Source organism: Haliotis cracherodii, unplaced genomic scaffold (assembly GCF_022045235.1).
Source record: "Haliotis cracherodii isolate W230 unplaced genomic scaffold, xgHalCrac1.p SCAF_1, whole genome shotgun sequence".
Lineage (NCBI taxonomy): Eukaryota > Metazoa > Mollusca > Gastropoda > Lepetellida > Haliotidae > Haliotis > Haliotis cracherodii.
Genome location: NW_027266264.1, coordinates 82,431,088 through 82,452,387, shown reverse-complemented (window position 1 = coordinate 82,452,387; position 21,300 = coordinate 82,431,088). Strand labels below are relative to the sequence as shown.

The following is a 21,300-nucleotide window of genomic DNA, read 5'->3' as shown; positions in this document are numbered from 1 at the left end:
GACTTTTAAACTTCAGTGTATGTCGTCTATACATTATTGATGTGCAGATAGCAGATTCCCGTGTTCCTCCTTCTAGAAAAATGTTACTACATTCACTGCGAACCGTACCGTTTGGAAAGAGGGTTTCACTGTTTGGTCATTTTGTCACTAAATGCTCAAGAATGTATTTTACTGGTATTTTTATCATCTTGTACTCGCAACGACTTTATGATTGCCAACACGTAATAAATATTTATGTTCAATTCTGTGCAAATGTAATGTGCAAAATATAAATAGCTGGACATGAATTCTTTATAGTTCAATTATCACATTAACATACATTTGGCAAGGCCAAATTAATTTTCCGTTTTTAACGGATGGTCCAAACCTAGAATTTACATGATCTAACCTGGAATGAAAATTACTTATAACCAGTATTCGTTAGTATATTAAAAACGCTGGGGAAATGATGAGAGAACCCTCATAATCAAGTCATGTTCAGAATATTCATATATTTCTTCATTGTTCATTTTTATATTTTTCTTTATGATTACCTCAGTTATGACCTTTTATGCCTCCTGCATCCCGACTCTTCGTCTCGAACGTAACGTTATCGCGATGACGCCCTATATCACACCTAGCCATGTATCCAGTTTCCTTTTGAAAATTACAATAGATGAAAATAACTTACTATACAATTATGGCGGTTTGTAAATAATCGAATCTAGACCAGATAATCAAGTGGTTGAGATCATGAGCATCGATCTACGCAATTGCGATACGATGTCATGCATCAAACCAAATTAGCGAGCCTGACCATTAGATCCAGTTCTTCACAGGACTAACGTTTCCACCTGTTCTAACATAAACGTTATGCATTAATCAACGACCCAGGAGCTCAAGGGTTTCGCGAAGAGTCGAATATTTGCATGGTTTGATTGGTCCATAATGCAAGTCCAGCAGTTGGTCCTACCATAGTCGAGGAAACTTTATCATAATATACATAGGGAATGTCAATGTGCAGCGATAAATCACGGAATTTCAGCCCCAAGTGATTGAGCACATAACCTTCCCACATAACCCATTGTCGAGTTTTATTTGTCAAAGAAATGTAACCAGTTAAACTGAAGTCAACCTTTTGTTCTGATGGCGTCATGTTATTGATTTGAAACGTCAGTAAAAACGTGTGACGTAATATCGTGTTGCTTTTTGCAAAGGTATTTCACATTGGTCTTTCTATAACTGGCCTAGTAATGTCCATCTACAATCTGTACCGCTTTCCAATCAATGACATTATCAAATTACCTATTGCGTCAACACTGTATAGAAAATAACTCCGTGGAGGGGGCACGGTTGGTCTAGTTATTTAAGGTGCCGTTATTCGCCGTGCAGACTTGCATCCTATAGGCGTCCCAGAAGTTCTGAAGTTGGTCAGTATCCCGGTTCGCCCTGATTATGTTTCTAGGTTTGTCAGCACCATACCAATGGTCGTGGGTTTCACCGAAGTGGTAAACGTCAAAGACCTGCATCACTTCGGGCCGTCCTCCCATGTTCAGTTGCCACGCCGTGAGAGTAAATGAGTACGTGGAAAATTGCTCATTTCTATCAATTCAATTCCCAATTCAGATAAAATGTTAATTGTATGAAAGACCGTAGACCCAAATACATGAAGTGCATACAAAACAGTACAGGACCATGTTACAAATTCACGTTTCATTAAAGTACATTTTCCTATGTTTGATGGTGGCTAAAAATGAAAGAAATAGTCATTCGTCGGTGATTTATTTGACACAGGTGTCAATGGGTGTGGATTGGACATTAGGTTTGCAGTGTTTCGGCTACGTTTTGACAACATTTATAATTTCTTTAATAAACTTTTCATGTGTATACGTTCTTTTGAGCGACTGTGTAGTTCTTAGAAAGCAAAGATGAATCTAATAAACTGCTTTTGAGAGAAGTTTGAATGTAAGAGGTTGGGTTTCCAAAGATAAACCCAAGATGCATGTATGCAAGAAAACAAACTGTCACAAGTCAATTTTACGACGCTTAAGTGAAACCCCTCCTTACGACCTGTCAACTCACGATGTCTGTTGAGATGTTGAAATACATATATGTTCGTGATGATATAGCCCGTGGTGTTATAGCGATAAAGTACCAGTGACATAGTATGTAATGTAAAACATTTTGGTAACAAACAGACTCCAATATCCAGTATTGCCTTGCATTTATGGAATGATTAATACATGTTCAGAATTTTCTTGTGTTGTTGAAAACTACTCAAATACAAAATTGGTATATTGTCTGAGGTATATCAGAATATAATTGAACGATAACACGCTCACTGACTTTATCATGTGTTTTGGACACTTCGATCTGATCTGTATTTTGAAAAAAATAATAATAATAATAATAATTCACAGTTATCAGAAACTAGTAGTTAAGGTAATTATAATACTGTCTACTGTTACAGCTGTTATATATGCCATACCTTTATTGTTATGCATAATATTATGCATTTAATTGTTTAAAGACATCTGTTCGCATGTCATATAAAACTTTATCTATCTTAAACACATGTACTCCACTCTGTTTTTGTTAAGACTGTCCTAAAAGGTTGTGTACGGCCTCTGTACCTGGTGTGTGAGCGATTCTTGATCCTTCCTTGTTGTTTTGAATAAAATGTAAGCTTCAGTGTTTTACATGTTTAAAAAGGTTATAAAGATGAAGTATATCAACTCAGAAACAAAAGAAATATCGTTATGTTTAGCAGTGACAGATTATACATTTTTAGCTAATATGTATGTAACTATCCGTATTTCAAGTATTAGTTTTAAATATTTCTTAACAACTATTCCCGTCATTTGTATCAGCATCATTTCCATGCTCGTGCATTTTCCAAAGTTGTTAACGTCTAAATATGTACCTGCATCACTTTAGGCTTTCCTCCAACATCAAGCCGATACGCCCTTATATAACTGAAATACTGTTCGAATAGATGTTAAACAAAACTAACTTACTCAACACCCGTAATGGCAAATGGAGTTATTTAGATTAGTTTCAATTTCATAAGAATAAGTTAGTCCCACCATTATGTAACGAACAAAACAGGGGATGGTAATATCAGAGCTACAATCACTTTATGATTAGTCTATATCCCAACAAAATTCTAAGTGATAAAATGTATTTATGTCTTAGTTTTTTCGATCATGAAATTGAGTATGATTGAAGTCTCAGGTTTAAAATCACAAGAACATAATTTAAGCAGCGCGTTAAATGTATTTTGTTCGAATCAACGACACATTCTGTTCTGAAAATAGTACGCTTGTTTCTAAATAAATCCACCATATTGTGTACTATATGTACATGTCGAACTACGTATCATGATTTGTCGGTATTCCGATTTATATAAACTCTCTTCTTAAGATTAGAACAATAAAATACTGATTTAAAGTAGCTTATATGCACGAAGACAGATTACCTAAAAAGGCATATAACATGTTAGTGTATTCAGGTAACTGTGGATGCCACACATGGGCCTCTAATATCCGTTCATTACTTTTTCCTCATGGTGTTGGATTTGTTTGGATATCTCAAACGGTTGATAATTATTTCCTTTTCCACACCTATTTAAAGAAACTTGTATCAATGCGGGTTTCTTTCAAAACTAGCACTCGTTAATTCACGTTAATATCTATTATACAGTCTATCAGAACAAGAGAAATATCTTTCAGTCTTATCTGACAGAAAATTTACAAACATTCATTTAAGATTTTGAGCGGATCTTTTAACATTGAAAAACAGAAAAATGAGATATTTGGCTATCACTAATAATATCTCCAGTTGCAATTACGGTATAGAGGATGTATTCTCTTCAAGATTCCCTTTCCCCTCTTGAGTTCCACTGATCACCAGGAAAGAGCACCATCCTCTAAGTTAGATGGCTGTTCATCAAAAGATACTACCTCGTCACTTTGATGCCTGAAGAAATATGCTGTATGGTTGTGTATTTGGTTTAAATGCATCATGTAAGCATGGAATAGTATTGTTTTTGATGCATGCAAACTGTTAACCTTGTACTATACATCCTTCATGGTTAGACTCCTAGATTCAGCAACTCCTCGGTTACCGAGCACAAGCATATACCATGTTCTATGAATAACAGGGAATAAAATACAGACATGCAAATGTTTTAGTTTTCTTTCGAAGCAGTATTTGGTTCCTGATCCATAACTTAATGTCTCACACTGGTTTGTTAATCGTGAACATGGTCCTACAAACAGCATACATGTTGTCAAAGTGTGAAAAACAATCTTTGAAGATGGGTAAAGTCGTCATTGAACTGTGTTATCGATGAAGTGATTCAAATGTTCAAATGCAACTTTTCCTAACGGATAAAAGTCAAAATTGCGAAAAAGAGCTCACATCAATAATTAAATATGAAGCACGTTAGCTTTTGAGAATTAAATCTGAAGATGTTGAATGTCGAACAAGGGGTCAATATGAATGTTGAATGCCGTGTGCTCTGTATCTCAAAGGTGGCGGTAGCTCACACACATAATGAAATAAAGAATGTCCTCGTTTGAACTTTATTTAGCTTCAGAGTGTTAAGGGCCATCATTTTTATCACTTTGAAACAATATTCCCTCACTCGTTCTGTGCAGTGATATTGTTTACTTGCTGTGGGTATGGGGTGGAAGAATGCCCTAACGTTGTTGGCAATGACCACTGCTCATGTGTAACTAGTCGATAGCAGCCACACTGACGCACGACAAACATTGCTGACCAGTGCCTCGCGTTGGTCATCGATTTGACCTCAGAACACCAGCTTGAACCCACCAACAAATACAAACGACGATTTTTACAGGTGAAGGAATTTCATTTCATAGTTCAGACAGTGAACAGTGGAGGTGTTTATCTAAATATTGATTTATGATTGTGGCGTTGCTCCTTTACAGAATGAATTCGAAGTTCTAGATCGCTAATGTAAAACACGTACGTTATCTACATAGACTTATAAAATCTATAGTGCAACACATGCATTTTCAATAAATAAACACTCTACATTCCAAGAACATGTTAGATTATTGATGAAGTCCTTAACTAAATGAACGAATTTTATGTGTTTTGCGTATGACGATTGCAATAATTGATTTGAAACTTAAGGAAACTCGTTTCGACATTTAGATATTACGACGACATTTGAGAAGGTACTGGACATAGTCTTTTGAATATTCTATGAACAAAGACATTGGATAGCATCAGTATGATAATGCTGAGAAACAAGCTGAGAACTTCCCTGAGATACACGAATACGTTCAGTCCCGTCAATATCATAATTGTGCTCTAAGATGTAACATCAAGAACAGAGATCAAGGAGAGTTGATTATGCTTCATTATATATCTTATGTTTGTATTCACAATGTAAGTCTTCACATTTTCATGAAATGTTTCTGTAATAGGATGTACATGTACCAGATTGGCGTAACACGCAGGTGAGAGACGTTCTTACATAGCAGAAACTATACAGGTACAATCGTAAGTTTTTATTAAGTATTTTAAGAAAACAATTTCTATTAGTAGCTTACGTACGCTTCAAAGACAACACTACATATCGCCATTTTGATAAATGAAAGGTCTCGAAAACATACTTCAATCAAACACAGATATCACGTTAGTCCATACATATATATATATATATATATATATATATATATATATATATGTGTGTGTGTGTGTGTGTGTGTGTGTGTGTGTGTGTGTGTGTGTGTGTGTGTGTGTGTGTGTGTGTGTGTGTGTATTAAAGTGTTTAGTTATATATATACATAGGTAAACATACTATTACTTGTACTTATTTATATGAATAATCCGTAAGATTTCTACCATTGCTTTCTCAACAAGATATTTGATTTGCATGCCAAAATAATGAATACTAGTACACAGGATTCCTTGTCACAGATCTCGCCATATCCAATGTCTCCCGAGATGACATCATTCTACTACAGCAGGGAAGAAGAAAGGCTGTTGACTTAAATAAAAAGCTTAGAACTTTCAAAACAATAATTACATTGGGAAAAGAAGAATGCTGAATTTAATGAAACGCATATAGCATCAAAGCGACAATGAATTTAACGTTTAGAATTATTAATAATCACAGGATACTGCTTGTCGCTGTTGCTAGTCAGATAGACTGTGACAGTGATATTGGTATAACACAGATAATGCTGTACAAATCCTGTCTCAGGTTGTCCTTCGTTTGTATTGCTTCGTTTTTCAAGTCTACATATTTGGACAAGTTCTATCAATTTCCTTGTAGACATGGAGAGCGTCCCGTGTGTACAGTGACTCGCAGAAATAATACGCCCCAATTACACAGCCTCAGAGCAGGGTCATCAGCAGGATCAAATTGAAAGTAACAAATCAAAGGCGCCATCAGTATATGTAAACGCCTTCACGAATCTGTGTATAGAAGATGGACTGTGTATGCAGCCACAGCTCAACCTCGTTAACCTTAAGTTCTTGGAACACCTGAAATATTGAGTGCTCAATAATTCAAGATAAGGGTATATTCGATATATGACCATATATCGACGGAACCCTTGGACTTCTAAATTTCCATCGACATAATCGATGCATCAAATTAAGGGAGTTCGCCTCAATGGGATTCCCCTTCACACCTTTTGAGGTACAATGGAGCATGAACTTTCTAAGAGTGTCATGTGACTCTTTCTCAAAAGTTGTGTGATCAAGGTTACAAGATTCAAGACCTCAGTAAAACTTTCAAAAAGTTTATGCTAGACACGTGGAGAACATTTCCAAATTAGACACATCAGTGACAAAAAATCATGTCCGCTGCAGTTCCGTGTTTTATCTTGTACCATTTGTCCCCGTGTTTTTGTAATCGAACAATTGACTAGTATTTGCATGTGTTTGTGCCGGGTACCCCTGGTAGGGTAAGATACGCTTTGATAGACACATGCTTTTTGATATAGTAGTGAGTGAGTGAGTATCGTTTTACGCCGCCTTTAGCAATATCACGGCGGGGGACACCAGAAATGGGCTTCACAGATTGTACACATATCGGGAATCGAACCCGGGTCTTCGGCGTAACGAGCGAACGCTTTAACCACTAGACTACCCGATTGCCCCTTTTGATATAGTAGAAATCGTAGCATAGTACCAATACATGCATTCGTCACTTAACTAGCACAAAACAGTGAGTAATGACAAGAAAAGCTTTATTTTCAAAAATACATTTTCATCCTTATTTACACTTTGATGGACATGGTATTTACATTTAGTCATTGATGAATACGGCAACTGCATATCATCTTATTGTGGTTGGCATGTACATATCTACATACATTTACATACATTACTGGTTGAAAACTCTCTCAGTAATCTCTTCTGTTGAAATATACACCGGATTCGTCCAATTCAGAATAATTATGATCAACAGCGCTGACTAAGCAGATTTATTCATTTCATTACATAATACCTTAAAAGATGTACAATGTTATCTTGAACCAGTCACACGCTTAATGTACATGTAAGCTCGCATTTCATTCTTATTTCCATGGTCATAATTTACACAATAATCGTACAGCATGTACAGCATCAATATCAGATAGGTTGAGCAAGGGTAGAGATGCCTTTGGCTACAGTGCTACAGTATTCACAGTTTATTTCACAATTCCATTTACTCTGTCATTCTTATATGTACATTTACGCGTAACATACACCTGTCACACACATACACACACATGTACACACACTTGCTGACATGACGTGGTGTCAGTGCTACAAGCGTATTGACGACCGCGTCGCGTCCGACACGAGCGACGCGGCGGAGGACGAGTATTCGCTGGTGTCCGGGGGCTCTGTCAGATGTTGGGGCTGGTCGTTGTACCGAGATCGCTGGATATATAATCTGAAACAGTAGGGGAAAACATTAGCTGACATCCTACTTCTGGTCTTCGTTGTCGTGATATGATTTATTTGTTATTTGCGTTTTACTTGAGACTAAGCTTTTTGAGGTGGTTGGGTTATGCCTTGGGTTGTTTTCTTTGAAAAGCTATACTGAGGTAATGTTATATGATACTTTCAAATATTAATCTTTTTATCATATGTATGATAGAGTGTGACAGGGTCATAATAACAAAGATTATTTTCTGTGTTCTGATGTATTAACTCTAAGACAAAGACGGACATTTAAATAATGCATGTATTCTCAGCCCTGTCTCTTTCACATGAAAAGAGTCACAATGCAAAGGTATGACAACAAGTATTTGCAGGAAAAGAAAACTCATCCTTAAAATGGTTATATAACGTCATTGCGGAATTTAAAACTAGCAACACGTAACTCACTTTTGAAATACAATATTGGAACTAAGTCGATAAAAGTGACAATTTCAATAAAACTATCTCTCTAATCCACACAATAGTGCCCTTTGTGCGAGAAGCCACATACAATCGCGCATATATTTCATTACATGTGATTAAGAGAGCGTATGAAATGATTGGTTTCGTTTTATGCTGTTATAGCAGTCTTTAGTGTTTGATCTCTTTTCATATTATTTAACACATTTTTGAAAATATTCGCCAAACTTAACTAGAATTGCCTTTTGAATGTTTATTTGTGCCTGACTAAACACATTGCTGATGGGCCAAGATGAAAAGTTGCTGGTGTCAAACACCATTTATTGTTATCATTATTGAAGCAATACGATGATAACCATACTTCTATTTCCAAGCAAGCATATACGATATAGCTACCAAGCGAGCCTAAGAATGAGCATGTGCCTTACATTACCTGACATTCATTCATTCAAATCAGCCAAACATTAACCATTGCAAGTATTCCTCAATTATTAATGTATAGTATAAACTATCTATCATACGTATGCATTTACACTATAAGTGAATGAGGTGGCTTCAATTTCATTTAAAACACGAGTTTACCTTCTTAGGGGCACAAAATGTTCAATATATTTCGAATAAACATTTACACACAGTGATACGATTTTCTGGTGTAAAGAAATATGTAATAATGAAGTACACAATAACTTAGAATCATTACGGTTATTAACAGTTTGAAAAAAAGTATGGAAAATGTTACGAAATATAAAATTATTAATAGAAACTCATGCACAAGAAGAACGAACATTTTGATCTGAACGATGTCAGGTTCGTCATGCTCTGTTATTGACATTGAATGTGCAATACTCATGTTTATATTGGCTTAACCAGATTAGAGAGAGCGTAAACATTCTTTTTAAAATGCAGCTAAACATATCTAAATTATGAGAAGCATTCCCGCCTACAATATTTCATCCTGTTAAAGACTACTGCACAAGGAGAGAGTGTGTAACTCATGTAAACCTTCCCCGTGTACAACAGTTTAAACTGTTTCATTGGTCACATTATACTTCTCACGTTCCTAAAATTCCACACGCACTTTTGTTCTTTTAATAATTGAGTCATCCAAGATGCAATGTTCAAGGCAGGGCAGAGGTTATTTGATCAATTACATATTCTACCAGATGAATGACACACTGTTCCTTAATGTCAAGAGTATGAAAGGGGCAATGCTTGTACCGCCGCGCTGTCGTGGCTTTGGTATAAATAGCAACACTTAGGCACTTAGTTATATTTATATTAACTGGTTTTTTCCTCCTTACATGGTGTTAAACATTTGTTATACGAGGAACTAACGCCATAGGACACACAGGCCTGATTACACGAACTCGGCTAAATCTATTGCTTACACTGGTATAATATATATTTAAGCCGTTGTGATCTGGTTTGTGCACAGATCAGAAGTTACCAAGTAAAAATATTACTTTCCTCAACGTCTTACAACGTTAAATGCCTCACTAACTCAAAATGTGGAGAATGCAACGATTAATCAATGTATTTAGCTTTAGCTGACGTAAATTAAAGCATACTATGGTATCATCACAAATATAAATTACCTTTCAGTAAAAAACAATACCTTTTCTACCGTCCTATATACGTCATAACAATCGCACCACAGAGGAATGAAAACAGTTTTGATATTGTTTTTCAATAAAATGTCAATGAAAACAAAATGAAAAACAAACAAGATACCAAGCGTTCAATATTAATGGGCAGGGCTGGGTTTGGTTACAACATTTGGTAATTTCAAGGGCTGGGACACATTATTAAGATTCAAAGTCAAGAATATTTAGGAATATTGGAGACAAATGACTCCAGACTGAAGAGATAGCTTAAAATATCTCAACGAAAAATTTTACAACTGAAATGGTATGCGTTAGACATAATGGAGTATAATACATTTCCGGTGGTTAAGGGGTGCTTGATAGTAGAGATTGATGACGTCAACAAAAACGTATACAACGTTAATCGCATCCCTAGCGAGTCTTCTACTTATATTACAAAGACACGGGTTTGAAATTACGTGTATAGTCTATCAGAAGGAAAATCGGTTCACACCCTTCCTGATGTTCATCGTATATTTTGGATATGATTCAATAATGACACAATTGTATTTTCTTTTTAATGAAACGTATCTTCTATGATGCGGATACTTGCATAGATATATAATCATGACATCTCATGGAATTTTCAGTAACAAATTATCCTCTCATTTTAGTAATATTCTCTAACACGGTTATACATTATATTTTGATGTATCCGAGCGTGTAGAAAATACAGACCTGTAATACCTGACAAAGCAACACATTCTAAGGTAAATACTTTCAATAAGATCGCTGCTGTGAAAAATATTTCAGTTATATCACGTCAACGGGAGCTATATCATCAATGATGTGTTACTTTCAGGCTTGAACCTCTTCTCAGTAACACAATTATTTTCTGCGAACCTTGCACATTAATGTGCTGTGAGGAAGAAAAAGGAAGACTGAATAATATATGTGTATGTGGCTGACCATATGTGTATAATGCAAGTAAATACATAACCATAACAACGCCATTTCAAAACACAAAGATCCATCTTAGAAATTTGAAATGAGTAAGTTGTTTTGTGTGAAAACGTCATTGACAGAATGATTTAAATTTTTCACATTTTCTCAAAATATGATATATAGAGATATATCGTCACTGACGCTTGGGCATACTAAACTCCATTGCTATTTGTGGCTACTCGAAAATGTTTCTTGTATAGAAGAAATATTGGTTGTAAACAGAATCCTCTTGATCGAGTATTACAGACCGCCTGACCCAGCATGCTGTTCAGGATACATCGGGGGAAAAACAGGACAGACGCTTTTCCACGCCTAAAAATAAACCTGCTACAAAAATCCCCTCCGAGTTTTTCGTCATCCGGGAAGCAAATGCTCTATACTGCACTCAACCATACATAAAGCATTGGGAAAAGAATACTTGTATGTATATTATTATAAGTATATGTGCAGTTTTGCACGTTAGGTCAAACCAAATGGATTACTAGTATCTGCTTTCCGTGTCTGTTTTTTTTAAGCGTGTGGCTACGGGGGACGAATCATTACGTTTTTTTGGTAGGAGTTCACATATTGTAATAGTAAAAGTTAATCTCGCGATAGCTAGGTCAGTAAAGGGGACGTTTCGTACTTTCAGCGGTAGTTGAAGACGTTGGTGTGGTTGTGGTCGTGGCCATTGGTACAAGCCATAATAAATGTAATGTCTACTGTAGACTCGATGTGATTCGATCTACCTGTCGTGTGAGCGGGAAATGGGTTTAAAGCCACTTTGAACAGTATTTCAAGTACACAACGGCATGTCAGATTATTCAGGGTGGAAATCCCAAAGTGAGGCAGGTCTTGCTTTCTCTCACTTTGGTGAAACCCACGATATTACTGACAACGTAGGATCATAATCAGAAAGGATATGGAATACAATAATGGGGTAGGTGATTTAGCTTAGTTTGAACATTGTTTCAGTTATATCATGGCGTGTCAGATTATTCAGAGAGGAAATGCAGAAGTGGTACGAGTGTTGTATTTTCCCATGCTGCGAAACTAACGAGTTACTGACAAACCGAGGATCGTAATCAGGGCGGATATGGAGTGCAATAATGGGAGTTAGTGAGTTGGCTTTAACGCCCTGGACAGTGTTTCAGATCATGGCTTGTCAAATGATTCAGGGATTAAAGTCATTCAGGTATTAGTTGTTTTTCTCATGAACCGACTGTTTGCTGTTGCACACCATGTTTCATGATCAGAGAGACTATGTGATCCGAAACCACGATTATAGGATCCTGGTACAAGGTAAATTAGGGCGCCATTGTATTACATTATGGCATAAAGATATGACATTGCGTAATAAAACGTCACCATGAATTACCCTTCACCAACATTTCAATCAAAAATCGCCATTTGTAGTCGAGTAAACTGAAACAGAAGCACAATGTATGAAGCAGTTCCGCAGATGGACGCCTGCTTCATGTTAATAATATGTAGAAGCACACAGTAATGGCATGTATGAACGGAACATATGTATCAAAACCTAAAGCCAATGGAATCGTGTCACACAACAAAGCAGCTGCAAGGGGTGTGTGATAAAATGTTGAAATGAAACATGACTAAATAAATATTAACGTTAGAATGTTACTGACAAATATGTGTGAGAATCCATACCCTATCGAAAGCATTTTCGTTAATTGCGCTTTTTAAAACAATTTCACCATTCAAACTTCCAATATCAATAAGACGTCAGGTCTTTATCAGGAACATTATCACGTATTATCCATCAATTAAACAATATACAAAATGATACTTCAAACCTCACGACTGCAGATTGTGTTGGTACTAGATCATCATTACTATCTGTGTATCATTACTACACTATTTTTACTGTTTAAAATATCAACCAGGATACCTTTAATCTTAAGAACTACATCGTATGACATACTAGCATAGGCTACTAGGATGTTTCATGTCAACAGTATCATTCCAATTTTCAGCCTCATTAGTGAGTGTGTGAGTGAGTTGGGTTTTACGCCGCTTTTAACAGTATTCCAGTTATACATCAGCTTAATGTGGGAGGAAAGCCCGAAGTGATGCAGGTCTTAGACGTTTACCACTTCGGTGAAACCCAAGAGCACGGGTATGGTGCTGACAAACCTAGAAACATAATTGGGGCGAACCGGGATTCGAGCCCACAATCATAGGTTTCTGCACATCGAATCGCGGCGCCTTAGACGACTGGGCCACCCGTGTCGCACAGCCTGATTAAGGAAGCATAGCACAACAAAGTAGACACAATTTATGGATAACAACTTCTTTAATACAGTGAAGGCGACGTTTCGGTATAGATCCTTATACCGTTTTCAAGCAAGACGGTATCAGGATCTATACCGAAACGTCGCCTTAACAGTATTAAAGAAGTTGTTGTCCATACATTTTGTCTACTTTGTCAGCCATCAACTTCTAAGTAATGCCTATCAAACAATTGAAGTATAGCACTCTAATTTGGTGTTAATCGTAGGTCGTATTTTCGTATCTCTGCTGAGTATGGCTTAGATAATCAAATTATGTCTATATTACTGATCCGCAATCAGTTTTATATGTTGGTACGTTGTGCATAAATATGGACAAACTTATTAGTACAATGTGAAACCAGTTGATACTACCCACCTTTGAGCTCTGCATGCCACTGATGTGAGAACGGCTGCCACAAGAAACACTGTGCCTATCGTCAGACCTAAGATGGCCGGCCAGTACCGGTTGAACACAGTCTGTATATTGAGTCTTTTCACTTGAAGCCCTATCTGCTGAGCTTCAGAATTTGATGGTATTGCTACAAATACCTCTTCTTCTGTTATTGTCCCATTTTCATCTTTTTGAGATGTCACTATTTTTACTATTTTTGTTGGTCCTGGCACAAACAATCCATCATTTGGAACAATAACTCTAGGACCTTTGTCAGAAGTCTTATTTAATAGTGTCACTGTAGGCTTTGGCACTATTTTCCTTGAAATTATCGTCTTCTTGGTGTCAATTTTCTTTGCTACAGGTTTCTTTGTATCAACACTTATGCCAATCTTTTTACCATCTTTTTTCTTTGGATCTGTTTCCGTCTTTGCATTTGATTTTTTCTTTACATCTGTTTTCTTCTTTGCGTCGAATTTCTTTTTCATAAGTGCCTTCAAGTCAAACTTCTTCTTTACGTCTTTGGGTTTTGCAATGACAGGCTTACCCTTCGGTGTCTTCTGAGGTGTCTTCTTTGTTGTAGCTACCTTCTTGGTCGGCGCTACTTTTGTTTTAGGTTGTGTCTTCTTTTTCTGAATATTTTTCGTCTTCTTAGTCTTGTTGCTCTTGTTGCTCTTGTTGCTCTTGTTGCTCTTGTTGTTCTTGTTGTTCTTGTTGTTCTTTTTGCTTTTCATGCCCTTGGTTGTCGTTTCTGTTTTAGTTGGGAAAGATATCCAGTTCGGTAGGGTCAAATCTATCTTCACTGGCTTTGTTGTCGTCTTCAGTATACTGCTTAATGTTGTTTTCTTCTTTGATGGTGGCTTAATATTTGATGTTGCCTTTCCCTGAGTGGTTGAAGATCTTGTTGTTGTTGTTTTTCTTGTTGGTTGTGGTGTAGTTGACAAAGGCTTCATGGCTCTTTTGGTAGTGGTTCCTATTTTAATACCTCCCTTACTTCTGGTACTTGATACATGTGGAGTTTTCTGTGTTGTTTTGAAGTGAACATTACTTCCTCTCGTCGTTGATGTCAGTTTCTTATTGTTTAATCGAGTCTCAGTCTGGATACCTTTTCTGCTTGTAGATCTATCACCTTTGACAGTTGTATGGTTGATACCTGTCTGCTTAACCTTTGAAACATCTTTAGGTCTAACTGTAGAGGTTATGTGCTGTCTGGTACTAGAATTCCTGCCTCTGTTGGTAGGTAATGTACTTGTTCTATACGACGTCCGCTGATGCACTTGGGTGGTAGATCGGCCACCATGTAGTCGAGTCATGGTTGTTGGCATCAACGTTTTCAACATCTTGCTCCTCTCCCAGGGTTTCAATGCAGTTTTCTTGGTGACGTGATTGCCTACAATCAAAGGTCGAGTTGTGACGACAGCTGGTGTAGACTTCGGAAGTTGGTTTGGATTTGGGGTTGCACCTGCAGCAGCTGAAGTAATAGAAAAACTGTTCTTCTCTTTTTTCATTTCTTCTACTGACTGACCACTGTACATCTTACTGAGAACTTCAGGAAGAAATTCAAATATGTTCCATCCCTTCATTTTATCAGTTGTTTTGTTAATTTTTGATGTGGTAACAACACCTCTACCCTTCTTTGCATCTGGCAGTGGCACGGTTGTCCACATGTGTTTCGTTTTGGTAAATGCATCAGATGATTTGCCACTATTTCGAGAATCTGTTTTTGAAGTTGTCTCAGGAAAATTTGTGGTTCTTCTCCTTGCCCACCATTTCGTGGCAGATTGGTGAGTTGTGGTGTGGTGTTTCGGTTTCTTCACAGTCACTGACCGTGTTCGTGCTCTTTCAGGGGTTGTGAGTTTCTTCCGTTGCCATGATTTTGTCTGTGGTATTATTGCTGTTGTTGCCCAGTTCCTCCGTTGCCATGATTTCGTCTGTTGTTTTGTTGTTGGGCTCATATGATTCGTCTTTGTCCTCCGTTGCCATGATTTCGTCTGTGGTTTTGTTGTTGTGCTCATATGATTCGTCTTTGTCCTCCGTTGCCATGATTTCGTCTGTGGTTTTGTTGTTGTGCTCATATGATTCGTCTTTGTCCTCCTTTGCCATGATTTCGTCTGTGGTTTTGTTGTTGTGCTCATATGACTCGTCTTTGTCCTCCGTTGCCATGATTTCGTCTGCGGTTTTGTGGTTGTGGTCATATGATTCGTCTTTGTCCTCCGTTGCCATGATTTCGTCTGTGGTTTTGTTGTTGGGCTCATATGATTCGTCTTTGTCCTCCGTTGCCATGATTTCGTCTGTGGTTTTGTTGTTGTGCTCATATGATTCGTCTTTGTCCTCCTTTGCCATGATTTCGTCTGCGGTTTTGTGGTTGTCTTTATAAGCTTTCTTTGTGTTCTCCGTTGCCAGGATTGTGTCACAGATTTCATTGTTGTGGATGGATATTTTCGTAGTGTTCTTCCTTGCCCTGATTTTGTCAGTGGTTTCGTTTTCGTCACTGTTTGTGTTGTTTGCATCTTCCGTTGCCATGATTTTGTCGGTGTTGTTCTTCTTGTGGTTCTATCATATTTAGATGTTGCATCCATACCCTTCATTGCTGAGATTGTTGACCTCACATCTGATTTTGAGTTCTTGTTCTTTTCTTCAGATTCCTGCAAGGGTGATTTGGTATTCAGTGTCTTGGTTGAGGATGGAGATGTCTTTTGGAACACAACTGGTTTTCTGGTATGTCTTCCCCACGACGGTCTTGTCTTTGGTGTGAAGATAGATGAAGTGATCACTGTTTTTGATCTGGAAGTCGGCATTGATTGGGTGGTGGTTCTTCTTCTCCAGGACCTTGTGCTATGTTTTGAATACATAGCATTTGCTGGTTTAGTAACACTTTCAGTTTTCATCTTCCTCAGTTTGGTTGTAGGAGATTCAGTGTTTGCAGTGGTGGTTCGTCTCTGCCAAAATCGTGTTGGACGCCCAGTGTATCTTGCAAACTTCTTTGAGTCAGGTTTGGTAAATACTGATTTTCTACCCGAGTTTGTTTCAACAGTAGTTTTGTCATTTCCTTTCCTCCTCTGCCAGGTCTTAGTTGGTGCATTTGTTGGTATGGGCGTTAAACGTAATTCAGGTATATCACCATTTGTAGACGAAACTGTTGGAGTTGTGGTCTTCACTCTCCGCCACCATCGTGTTGGTCTGAGGGTATATACAGTGTTCCTTCCACTTGATGTCCTAGTATATGTACCAACAAAGGTTGCAGGTGTTGTTCTTGGCGTTTCTTTTCGATTTATTCGTTTCCACCACCTTGTCGATCTATTCACTGAAGGAGGAAGAGTAACTTTTCTGAATTTTGGCTTGGCTGCTGTCGTCCTCACAGTCTGAGAAGCTGATGATGTTCTTCTCTGCCACCAGCGTGTGACTTTTCTTGACGTGCTGCGCAAAACTGGCATGCGCGTTGGTGCATAATTTCTTCTTGTAGTATGTTGACCTCTCGGGTTGTGTCTAATTTTTTGTCCAGAATCATTTTTCTTTGGTTGCGAAACTGTCTTCTTTGGTTGGTTATCTCTTTCCCAGTTCTTCAATTTATTCAAATTCTTCAGTTGGAAAGGTGTTTTCTGGGTTGGTGCTGGTCCCATTGGGATTGTTCTTCTGCTAGTAACTATTCTTGTGCTCATCAATCCTTCCCATATGTTAGTTGTCTTTCCTTTGTGGACATTTTTCTCTCCAGTCATATAACGCCATTTTCTTGTATTTCTTGATGTGTCAAAATGTGGTAGTGTAGTAGTATGCCTATTGTTGAAGGTTTTGATATTCAACGGTTCCTTAATGTTACTTTTAGTCCTAGATATCTTTCTTTGTCTGTTATCTGTACCTTTAGGAGTGATTGTGGTTGGTTTCCATTTCCCCCATCTTGTTGTTCGGGGATACTGTGTATTCTGAACTTTTAAGGTCGATAGCGTTTCTTTCTTGAAGGGGCTTTCAATAGGAGATGGTTTCTTGGCTGCAGGTTTCAGTTTTCCCCATCTTGGAGAGCCAGTAGTTGGATGTCCAGTCATTTGGTTGTGCTTGTCTGTGATCCGTTTTGAGGGAGCTGCGGATTGAGCTTTGTTTCTCATCCCTGGCTTCCGTATCCCCCACCTTGTGATCTTTGTGCTGTCTGGCTGAGGTGTTACAGTGGTATGAAAACTGGTTGTAAATTGTTTGCTTGTCTTCTTAGTGAAGGGGTTCAATCCACTCATCTTAGTAGTTTTGTCAATTTTCTCAGATGTTGTTTTTCCTGATTTAGAAACTTTAGTAACTTTGGTAGACACTATTCGAGTGCCTTTATGTCTGTTCCTTCTGGTTGTGGGAACATATTTCGGTGTTGATGCCGTCACTCCAGGGGCAGCTTTCTTAGGAGTTTCTGTTATACTGACAAGTTTCTTTGTAGTTGGATTCACCCTTCTCCTGTGTGTTGTTTGGGGCTTGTTTGTTGTTCGGGTAGTGCCATGGGTCGGGTGAGACATTGTTGTAGATCTCAGCTTCACAAATGAATTGACTTTTGCCTTTGATTTAGGAGTCTTCTGTGATTTGGTTGAGCTAGTGGGTACCTTCTTCATCAGGGAGTGGCTGATCTTTGACTGTTTCGTCTTCTGTGTCTTAATCTCCATTCTTTTGTACTCATCAACAACATCTAATACCTGTCCTTCATTCACACCAGCTGGTAAGACTTTCAGAGGTGGCAGGGTTGGAACAGTCTGTGGTCTCTGCCACCATCGTGTAAAGTGAGTCCATGGTGCTGATCTAGAGGTTGTTAGTGCCACAGCCATTGTTGTCTGCCATTCCCACCATTTTTGTTTCATTGTTGTTGAGGGATACATTTGTGTAGAAGTCTCACCATTCCCAATAACGACTTTGGTTGTTTTGAATGGAGATTCTTCAATTTTAATATTGCTTCTTGTTAGGGTTGTATATTTGGGTTTCTTGGTGTGTTGGCGGATTTTCAAATTGGTATCATCAGTTATCATTTTCTTCATATTATTTTGAACCATGCTTTTGAGATCCTTCAGCATATCTTCTTGCACGTCTGTCTCCTTTGATGGTTTTACAGGTGCAAAGGGACTATTGACAGTGGCTGTGAGAGGTTTCACAGTTGGTCTGACTGTTCTGTGCATGTTCTTCCCATTGCTTCCTGTGGCAGATTTTGGTGGTGTGTATGGACTTTTCTTCTTCATATGAGACACCGTTTCTACAGTTGGTTTCGTCAAACTGGGCTTTGTTGTCATTTGAACCTTAACTGTCTGTGTTGTCGGCTTGAAGGGACTGCTTACAGAGGGGACCTTTTCAGAGGGGCGCACAGATGAGGTAGATTTCATACGTTTGGTTGTAGGTGGATGTGTCTGGATACTTTGTTTTGTTGACTTTGAGGCAGCCCATGATTGAAATGCTCGTGTAGTGACTGCTTGAACATTAGGCAATGAAGATGTTTTCGTTTTACGAATATTATCCTTGAGTGTTTTTCTTGCTATATTTGATGTTATTGCCTTCGCTGTAGTAGAAACAGGTTCTGTTTGTTCTGTTACAGAACTGGACCACGGCTTGAATGGTCTTCTGGGCGCATTCTTGCGAATGGACTGTTTAATCTTAGTAGACATTGCTGTTGCCTTGGAATGATTTTCAGACTGTGGCCTTTGTGTTGATACCTTTTGTTTTGATATATGTCCAACAACAACTGCGGGGATTGCCTTCCTTTCCGTCTTTATTGGTTTAGGTTTTGTGGTTGGTTGAACATAGATTGATTTTGAGCCACCCCTCTCTGTCGTTTTGAATGGTAAACGAACCATTGGTTTAGCTTTGTCTGCCTTGTTTTCATGTTCAGCTTCATACATAAGTTCATATCTGTTCTTTAGGACACCACTGAAATATTTTCTCTTTCTCTCGCCGAACCGTTTCCTTGTTGTTTGATCTTTGAAAGATGGTGTTACATTTTGAGTGGGAACAGTTGGAGCAGCCTTGCGTCTTGGTTTACGAGACGAACCACGCCAAACATAGGTTCTAGTAGTGTGTTGGTCTTTGTATGATGTAACAGTCTTAGTTTTTCTTGTGTGTTCTTTACGGTGCTTATCAGTTGTTGACGCATGCCAGAAATAGGACTGGGTACTAGGCGTGAGTATTTCATGTTTCTTTGCCAAAGACTTCTTTGTAGACTGGGTTTGCCACTTATCTTTTGGGAAGAATTGCTTCTTTTCAGTTACAGCTGATGTATCTTGAGGTTGCTTCGTTGCTTTGGTTGGTTTTCTCCATGGACTCTGTTTGACTGTATTAGCTTTCTTCACTTGGTCAGATGCCTTTGTAGATGCAGTAGTTACTGGTTTCTTCAACATTGTTCCTGTTGTGTGGCCTTTAATGTTTTTCCTTGTATATGATGGAGTCGTGGTCGTAGCACCTTGGGGCTTGGAGGAGGTATGAGGTAGTCTATCGGTGCTTGTCTCTGTTGATGAATGATGTATCCACTTCCTACTGGCTGTTTTGAAAGCGTGATAAGGATTGCGTCTTGTTGATGATGGTGCAATTGTAGATCTATCAACTGGTTTATCAGATGATATAACAGCCTGGTTTGTTACGGCATCCTTAAATGTACGTGTCTTTGGAACGGGCGTCTTTCCCAAGGATATAGGTTGTCTAGAACGGCCAGTTGAGTAATAATTTGGTGCCATCGACGCATCAGTAGTTGATGTCATGTAACGTACGTTCTGTTTCCTGGCACTAGAATCATTTTCATTTGGCTTGCTGAATGGTGAAATACCATGCTTGATTGCCAAGCCTGACTTCTTCTTCCCTTTGACGTTATGGGGACGGATGGTATTAACGTCAGTGGTATGCTGATTTTTTGTGTTACTTTTACGTACACTGGATACCTTTATAGCGTCTTTTCCGTGTTTACCCACGGCAGGGGTAACTTTTTTGATGAAACCTCTGCTATTGGATGGCCTCGTGTAAGGATTCCGAAATCCCTGCCTGTTCACTTTTGTTCCTGCCTTTATAGATGTCTTTAGTGCATTTCCTTTATGCTGTGACTGCCCCTTTACATTTTGCGATGCTGGCCATGATCTATGGGCGTCTGCGGCGACAGGAGCAATAGCAATGTTTGTTACAGCCTTTGCACTGATGCCCTCGTACATGGAAGTTGTCTTTTCAGATGTGCCATACACCTTCCGTCTTACATTTCTGTACTTCTCGTCTCTTGATCCAATAGCGGGAGCATCGAAGTCGTGATTGTCAGCTCCGGTACCTTCGTCGGTGTTGTGTGATTTCTTCCATTCACCATTCTTCCACTGAAGAGTATGGGCATCATTCGTTAGCTCAAGTGTAGTAGTTGGATGCGGCGTCTTCTCGGATGTGCTCTTTGGAATGTAGAGGCCAGATTTAGTTTCCTGTTCCTTTCTGTCCCAAGGCCAACTTTTCCATTCTGGGGGAGGTTGGAGGCAGTCGTTAGAGGTGAAGCAATGGACGGACCATTCGAATTCAAGCCTGAAATAGAGGCGAAATCCTGTTTAGATCATGTATTTACATAAACATTTAGTAATGTAATGTTTGCTGTTGATGACATTGTCACAAACAATATATGTGATCTACATTTTATTATCTCAAAGAAATAAAAATCAGTTACAAAATCTATTTCTAATTCTGACAAGACATATTGTAGCCTTGTGTGACAATACATCGTTAT

At 38.3% G+C, this 21,300-nt stretch overlaps 1 protein-coding gene across 1 annotated transcript in view; it reads right to left on the bottom strand.

Annotated features, from left to right (window-relative positions):
* Window positions 1–7,776: 7,776 nt before the first annotated feature.
* Window positions 7,777–21,300, bottom strand: part of LOC139458043 (mucin-2-like) — a 61,935-nt gene continuing 48,411 nt past the window's right edge. The window contains exons 5-6 of the mRNA XM_071239360.1: window positions 13,593–21,101; window positions 7,777–7,906 (exon numbers count right to left, since the gene is read on the bottom strand). Coding sequence (XP_071095461.1) covers window positions 7,777–7,906; window positions 13,593–21,101 — 7,639 coding nt within the window. The remainder of the gene's footprint in view (window positions 7,907–13,592; window positions 21,102–21,300) is intronic.